General features: G+C 33.6%; 1 protein-coding gene across 1 annotated transcript in view; it reads right to left on the bottom strand.

Moving 5' to 3' along the window:
* Nucleotides 1–7,620, bottom strand: part of LOC111462643 — a 10,921-nt gene extending 3,301 nt beyond the window's left edge. The window contains exons 1-3 of the mRNA XM_023106311.1: nucleotides 7,512–7,620; nucleotides 7,316–7,398; nucleotides 437–1,032 (exon numbers count right to left, since the gene is read on the bottom strand). Of these exons, the coding sequence (XP_022962079.1) occupies nucleotides 437–1,032; nucleotides 7,316–7,337 (618 nt within the window). The 5' untranslated portion in view covers nucleotides 7,338–7,398; nucleotides 7,512–7,620. The remainder of the gene's footprint in view (nucleotides 1–436; nucleotides 1,033–7,315; nucleotides 7,399–7,511) is intronic.
* Nucleotides 7,621–8,786: the final 1,166 nt, after the last annotated feature.

Genomic DNA, 8,786 nt, shown 5'->3' with positions numbered 1-8,786 from the left:
TTTTTTTTTTTTTTTTTTTTTTTTTTTTTTTTTTTTTTTTTTTTTTTTTTTTTTTTGCTGGTTCCAAAAACAATGTTTAACAATCATCTTTCATCTCAAAGAACCATTTCTTATTTTTGGATTTTTTTTTTAAATGTTACCTTCAAACAACCCATTGTCAAACATTTAGGAAGATCTGGACATGTCAACAATATAAGAAAATATACTATAGGGAGCCGTTTGGTTTGAAGTTTTGTTTATGATGTTAGGGAAGAAGACGTGTGAGAATCAAATGTGTGTGTTTGGTGTTGTATGGGAATACTTTTAGAATTTCATAAAAATAGATAATATTTTTATCGATTCCCCAAGTTTGTTCTACGCTAACAAAATGCAACCTCCAAGTGTAATCATTTTCTTTGAAGAGAAAAGAAAAAAAAAAATGAAGCTTTGAACAAACCTGAATTTGCTGAATTCCTGTTAGATCCCTGCAGAAATCGCTCAAGAGCTGATTGCACGTTGGACGCACGTAAGTTTGAAAGCAAGCTTCTAGTTGGCCAGTCACACTACTTACAATTACAGATGGGAACTCAATTATTTCCTGCGGATGGGGATTTCTATCCTTATCACACGTTGCTTCAAAGTCTATAACCACAAAATATTGGAACTCTTGCAACCGACGATCGCAATGATAATTCTGTTCAAACATTTTGAAAGGAAAATATTGGAAGCGATTCTCCACTGGCAAAGAGTAGAACTGACATTCGGAAGCACTCATCTGGCACTGCTGCACCTTTTGAGAGTCAAAATGGACGGCTTGCCATGATCCAGAATTATGCTGATAAGCAGGTTTATTGTGAAATTCATTTGGACGTTCAATGAAATTGTTAGCCAATAGGTGGTTTGTTTCAGGAATATCATTGCTGCCATGACAACTGATTTCATCTGTAAGTTCTTGGAACCCATCAGCAGAATTTCCACTATGTTGCAGACTGAATGGGATTCCATTATTCTGGAGGCATTTTATAGAGGCCTCACAGTTCCTCTGCATACTTTCTGCAGTCAAAGAAGGCAAAGAAATCACGGTGAGATTGAATTTAATATTGTATTGAGAACATAAAAAGTTTCACCAGTCAATACACTCCATTTTGAGGCTACAAACTTTATGAGATCAAAAAAGTTAATCCAAAAAAAGAATGGCATAGGTCCAAGAACGGATAAAAACGATTAAATTGACCGTAACTCATCACTTAAGCTTCTAGGTCTATTAATGATTTAATACGGTATAAAAGTAGAAAATCGTAATATCATTTCCTCCTCAATTTATATTGTTTTTCATTTGTTGGGCCTTCCAAAAGTTTCATAGCTCATAAGTGAAGGGGGAATGTCAAAAGTATTAATGAAAAGATTAAATTTTCTTTAACTCATCAACTTATGTTTTTTTGGTCCAATGATGATTTACCAGCTTAATGTCACAAAGTACAAACTTTCAAAATTATCAATTGGAAGAAAACTCATCAGACGGCAACTACCGAAGAACTATTGGAAAGGTAAAAACAATTAGAATCTTTTGCAACTGGGAACATAAAATTGAAACTCAAATGGTGTCGATTCAGCAACATAAATACTAGGGAGGCTTAGGGGATAGGGTGCTCTAGAAATTGTTTTTCTCCTCTGCTATTCTTTCTTGAATAATGAAAGTTCTGTCATTCATCTAAAAATATCTATATGGGACAGAAAAGAATGGTTCTCGTTAAGAAAGTCGGAAGCTTCACTTAATGATGCTCATCCACAGCACAATAAGTTTTTTTTAAAAAAAATTGTATCCACTACAGACAGTAGCATCAAAATTATAAACTTTAAGATGCATCTTTAAATGCAAAGGAGGAATTTCAATAAAAAGAAACGCTTTTAGTAAATTTCCACTCATATAAATGTAAGGAAAAAAAATGAAAACAGTGGCTGACAAGAAAACGAGGAGAGTAAATCAGGAGGGCAGGGAAGAAAATGCAGGAATAGAAAAAAGGCGACAGAAACCGAAAGCTATTTTTCTAATAGGATACTCAATATTTTCTTAAAACAATAAAATATTCAAAATGGAAAACCTCAAACCAAGGGTGTTGCAAAAATGCCCTCAAAATTGCAAAACGACAGGGAGGGAGTTTTTTTTTCTGAAGATGGAAACTAATTGTTTATTTATATATGAAAAGCACAAAAAAGCAGTCAGAAACCAAACCATCTATGGAAGTTATATAAGCAACTTGAATTGGCATAAATCGGAGTCGATTATACATATAGGAGTTTCGAAGTGTACCAATTAGAAAAACTCAAACCTTGTGCAACTCTAAAGTTCAAAAACACCAAAAGTCATCCACCTTCTTTCCAATCAAAACTTCCAAAGGAACTTCGATGACCGTGTTACACCAAAGAACGCTAGCTTTCTTTTTTGAGTTGGATATCACAAAGGCGTTGATGTAATTTATTTTCAGTGTTTATAGGAAAATAGGCACTAAATCCGGTAGTCATTCAACAAGCTAAAGCCAACCTTGCTAATGCAAAGAGTAAAAATATTACCCAACTTCACCAATGGGAAGATGGTCATTACTCTTCTTGCAAAGATATACCAACGTGGAGAGAGGTTTTTATAGGGCACCAATTTTTCTATGTTCCTGATGTCTAAAGAAAAATGGTTTCCTTCTTAGTAAGGTAGTTAGACAGAGTAACAAACACTCTTATTACCTTGTAGACGGCTGATCAAGATTTCATAGTAAGATCACCCAAGGATTCTGAGGTAACATCACCGTTAGCTAACTATGGAGATTGGTTCATAAGAGAAATCCATCCAATGGTCTCTCATTTATTAAAAAAATACCATTTGAGACCCAATCCCTAGTTATGATTGGTTTTTTCTTTTCAATAAGAAATTGTGCTTTTGTTGACAGAAATGAACAAATATGTACGTGCATATAAAAAACAAGCCCCAATAGAAAGGGGTCCCAAACTCTAACTAAAGGAAATGACTATGATCTAAAAGAAAAAGGCTAAGCTCATAACTACAAAAAGGTCCTGACCAAGTAGTTGACTGAAAAATAACCACAGTTCCTTCTAAATAGCAATTCGGGCCATTAGAGGCCTCTAACCAGCACAGCCAAACGTTAAGCCCCTTTAAATTAGCTACATTGAACAGTTTAGAAGAATTAATTTTATTCACCAATCCATCGATCCTCCCCACAGAGGAACTTAAAATCAGTAAGGTTCCTTCTAAATAGAAATTCCGGCCCAGCCTCTTAACCAGCACAGCTCAACTTTAAGCCCCTTTGATTAGCTACAATGTACAGTTTAGAATAATTTTTTAGGCTTGACTCACCAATCCATCGATCCTCCCAAAAGAGGATCTTGTCTCCTTTCCAAGCTTCATGTCGTACCAATTATCCACTAAATCACAGCACTTTGAAATTTGATTCCAAGGCCATTTTTATCTCCTCGCCTCTTTCAGATTAGGAAGTCAATTGCCAAATGAGATGCTATATTTGCTAGCTATGACTTTTCTCCAAATGGAATTTTCCTCATTCATGAATCTCCAACCCCCACTTTGCAAGGAGACTAATATTCTTATCCTTCAAATTTCCCAAGCTAAGACCTCATTTGCTCACGGGGAAGGATGTAATCTACCAATTGACCATATTTTTTCCACACTCATCAGCACCATCTTTCCACAAGAAGTCTCTAATAATTTTCTCCAACTTCTTGATAAATTTAATAGGACAATCAAATATGGAATAGTAGCACGAAAGAGTTATCTACTTACCACAATAATTAAATCCCAATAATTTCCCCCGGTTAAAGTATCAATCAAATATTACGTTTATTGTAATCCACAAACTTAAATTTTTGAATTGATTGGTGATTTACCACCCTCAACTCGGAGATATTAATGGTGAGGTTACCTTTTTTTTAATAAGAAACAGAAATTTGCATTGGAACAATGAAAATAGACTAAAGTTGAAGATAAAACTCTGAAGGGACTGGAACAGATCAAAACTAATATCAAAATCAAAAGGGAGCTATAAAAGCCTCCAAAATCATACAATGTCTTGCAAAGAAAAGTCCAAAAAAAGTTTGAAGAGAAAACGCCATTGTGACACTTTTAGTCTAGCCAACTCGGATCCTAAATTAGCTAGTTCTCAAAAACTCTTTGGTTGCGTTCTAACCAACTTTATGAAATTATTGATATGGCTTTGACTGCATTTACCAATAGTAAGTTTGATCTAGGAGGCAAGGCCCAATAATGATATGAAGAACGTTACGCTTAGAGTTATTTGAAAATACCCATTGCAAATAGAAAATCATAGAGAAAGGGCACCCAAAAACCGGCTCCTACCAATCCACTCAACATAATAAACAATTGATAGCATGGGGAAGGAGAACAAGATCTCCTACTGTAACACATATGTTATATTTAAACTACTAGTGGATGATGAGAATATTGATTCTTTTTGGACTTTTTGAACGCCAAATAACAGATTAGGTCTTTCTGCATAGTAAGAAATCTAAAAGAAAAACCTAAGGTTTCAATGTTTCATTTTCTCAAATCACCATGGCCTTCTAGTTTCACAAGAATAGAACTCAGTCCAGTGTATTTCCTCATCCTTCAATACTCGTCTAGAAGTAATATTCCAAACTCCGATAGAAAATTTCCTTTTCCTTTTCCTTTATTTTTTATTTTATTATTATTTTGATAAGAGACAATTTCATTGATGTTTGAAATTTACAAAAGGGATTTGTTGTCCACGATGTTTACAAAAAAAAAAAAAAAAAAAATCCAATTTACAATGAGAGAGGTATGACTACGGAAGCAAAAGTATTAGTCAATTTACACCAAAATATAGAATGGTAAACAACATTGTCGAAGAGCTTAGTACAAGTCTGTATCTTATTCCTGAATACTCTTTGATTTCTTTCTTTCTACAAAGTCCAAAAGAAAGCCATAATGAGATGTTTCCATGGCAGGCCTTTTGTATTCTTGAAGTAGGTTAAGACCATGTCCAATAAATCCTTTACTTCCTAGGGAAAAAGTAAGATGTCATCTGAAAATGTCAAAAATTTCTAAGCGTATGTGCATTGCATAAATAAGTGGTTTTGTGATTTGTTGTCGTTCTTGTATAATGAGCACCAAATTGGAAATAGAATCATGAATGACATTCTTTTTGTAGATTTTCACTTGTGTTAATGGCTGTATGCACTATTTTCCAAGAACTTCACCTATGTAGTAGGGTGATTTCGTTTCCATAGTGTCTTTTTAGGGCATGAAGCCTTCTAAAAATCCAAAACCATTTGGGAGAAGGGATACTTAAGAAGGCATGGGTAACAAGAACCATAATGTTGTACCTTTGCTTCCACCATTATCTACTTTCATTACCTCCAGCAAGCAATTCAATATTTTTTTCAACCATAAGATACGATGGATCAGTGTCTTAAACTGAAAATTTGTCCTAATTTTTAAAAATACTGATAATTTATTCCTCCAGTGTCCTCTTCTGTGGAGAGGATGGTGAAAAGACTTTTGGGTAGTCTGTGTAAATGCCAGATTCACTGATGGGGTGGCTTCTAGTAGTTCTAAATGGGTGGTGCCTCAGAGGAAAAGCAAAGGTTTTGTGGAGAACTATGGTTTGGGCCTTGTTTTTTGAACTATGAGAGGAAAGAAACTAGAGGGTTTTCAAAGATAACTCGTATCTTTTAGAATTCTTTTCCATTATTGTACAATCTAACTCTTTTTATGATATCTAAGGCATAAGAAATTATTTAGTAATTATAGCCTAACTAGAATCCTCCAGGATTGGGAGGTAGTGCTCTTCCCGTTTTGATTACTCAGTACACCATCTTTGTTTCTCATTAAAAAAATAATGATAAAACACTTTTGTTCTTAAAAATCTTTATACGTCAAAATTGAAGTCGAAATTGGAACTCAGGAGCTGTTACAAAGTATAATGCCCCTTTTGAAGTATGATAGAAAAATTGGGGTAAAAAGTCTACATAACCAATCAAGAATGAGAAATGGCAGAAGACTCCTAGATCCACCCAAAAGTGAACAATGAAGACGACCCTAGTAAAAGAGCAAGGTAAAAGAAGTAAAGCTTAGTGAACTTCCAAGGACAATGGTGAATGTCTCTAGTGACAAGTTTAGGCCCCTGGCTTCACTATGACCCCTGTTCCCCAAACGAAATAAAGAAATAACTCTGAAACATTCAAGTCCCAAAGAATTCTAAAACAAGATCACTGAAGTTACTTATCCAAAGAGAAATGAGCATGTTACATAGTCAACTTTAAGTGATCCAAAGACTACAGCACCTGAAAAGGAGACAACCAACCCAATACACTTATCAACCCTTTTACAACCAGAAAGATCTAACAGTCTCAAACAAATCAAAAGACATGGTGACAAATGGTACTTCATACATGTATAATCTATCTAAAACTAGAGTTCTAGGACCCCATTCCCAGTTACTATAAAAATTCAAGAATCTGCAGGGGGTAAGAAGAATGGATGGATAGGCAGATTAGAGAGAGGGAGAGATCATGTTTCTTGAGGTAGCTAACTTTAAAACAAAGACCCTTAGCATTTAACTAAAAAATTATTAATTGTTTCATATTGATCCTCTTGATAATACTACAGTAGCGAGAATTAGCTAAGTACGAAGAGTCCGTTTCAACACCGGTGATTCAATTCCAAGCCAACCAACAGAACCTCAACTCAAATTTTCCGCCTGAGATTCAAAAGACCCAAAAACAACGAAAGAAAAATCCAAATGATCATTCTCTGTTAACAAAATCTTCACCCTTCTAAAGTTCCTGCTTTAGACGTTAAAGAAGCATTGAAGTGACAGAGTTCTGACTGATGAGTCTAGGCATCCAAACTCCTCGCTACTAAGTAGTATGATGCTTACAAACTCAATCTGGAAATCTTTGTGTTATTGTCTCAAATCCTTCCTCTGATCTCTAAATTCCATGACAGAAATACGCCAAGAACTAACGTTAACTCAAAAAAAGCCAATATCCATATCAATTCTTCACCTAACTCCACGATTTCCAATTAGAAACTACCCTCAGCTCAAAACTGAAATTATAACATATAACACTATACAGAATTAGAAACAACTAGTTCTCGGTGTCGCTTAGAAGGTACACAAGACAAAGTCGCAGAATCCCCCTCAAGTTGGAGGAGGAGGAGAAGAAAGGGAATGCGACTAAATCAGCACAAAATTAAACTGCTTGGATCATAAAACGAAACTAAAACCAGTTGAAACAAAACTTAAAACACTTCAAATAACCGAAAACACACCTTTGCGTTCAAGGGCCATCATGATCTTCAGAGTAATTGAGATCAACCACCAAGTACATCAGATCTACCACTGAAAATCCCTCCTGAAGAACCCCAAGAATAAGAACAAACATACCGAAGAGTTGCCATATATATTCACGTAATTAATGAAAATATATAGGAAAAATGAAATCAGAGAAGAGAGAGAGAGGGAGACCTGGTGTGATCTGGAAGGTGAGCCGGGAGAGAGGAGGGAAGCCGTCGGGAAGGAAGAAATAAAAATAAAATAAAATAAGTGTATATATGTCCCTGTATTCACCATAAAATATCGTATGTAAAAATCAAACTATGGTTTAAAATGTTTTTCGGAATCAAAATATCATATCTTTTTTTCCACTGTTTGGATAATTATTGTTTTTTTATTATTTTTTTATTTTTTTAAATTCAAACCCTAATCTTTTTAATATAATTAAATGAGATTTCATGATAATATAATGTTTTAATCGTGTAATTTTGCGTTTAGTTTCATATATTTTTTTTAATTTAGGTTTGTTTTCTTCCAAATTTTGTACTATAATTTTTAATACTTGAATTTGAAAAACAAATTTAATTTTTTTAAATCACTTTTTTTATTAAAAAAAAATTGAGGATTTTGAAAATATGGAAGCTTTTTTTTTTCTCATAAATGGAAATATATTCGTTCTCTCTCCTCGCCGTTAGATTATCATGATCTTCATGTTCATAGTTTCAACTTATCTTTAACGGTAAAGTTATGGATGCATGTGAAACGAGCAACTAGAGATATTTAAGAATTTTTTTTTGGTATGTCATCTAAATTATGCTTCTTGTTTCTTGTTTTGCTCGTATATTTTCTTTTATAAAGTTTCACTATCTTTTCAAAAAAATAGATTTTTTTTTGTGAGTATTTAATAAATTTAAAATTTTCTAAGAACATTGTTATAAAAATGAAAAAAAAATTATGAATATATAATTTTATGTTGTGATTTTTTTTTTTTTTTTGTTAAAGATTAGAGACCTGATCAATATTAATTTAATTGATCTTATGCATAGGACGATGCTTATAAAATCAAGTGGATGGTATATTTCATCTGTATCCCATTCAATTATAGAAATACCAAAACAATTGAGACTTTAATTGTGTTATAAAATAAATATTGAAGGGACGTTAATTGATAACGAAAAACATAGTTAAATCCCAACATTACCATTAATATGTTTGCACTTGTTTAACCTAGCACTATTAGCTAAAGACTCTCAATTCTATTTAGTTTCGAGAAACCGACCTTAAGAATACTTCATGATTGGTAACGTATGCACTATTCGATAACATCTCGATCACGAAATACACACACATTACATTAATTCACGTTCTCCATCTTTATGTATGAAGTTAGATATCTAGAAGATAAAACTCATTTAAGTGAATCTCTCCTCATTTGTTGTACAAACACTCATACAAGCCAAAGTTAGT

This window comes from Cucurbita moschata, unplaced genomic scaffold, assembly GCF_002738365.1.
Source record: "Cucurbita moschata cultivar Rifu unplaced genomic scaffold, Cmos_1.0 Cmo_Scf00027, whole genome shotgun sequence".
Classification (NCBI taxonomy): domain Eukaryota; kingdom Viridiplantae; phylum Streptophyta; class Magnoliopsida; order Cucurbitales; family Cucurbitaceae; genus Cucurbita; species Cucurbita moschata.
Note: the sequence above shows the minus strand (reverse complement) of the source record. Positions and strands in the feature narration are given on the sequence as shown.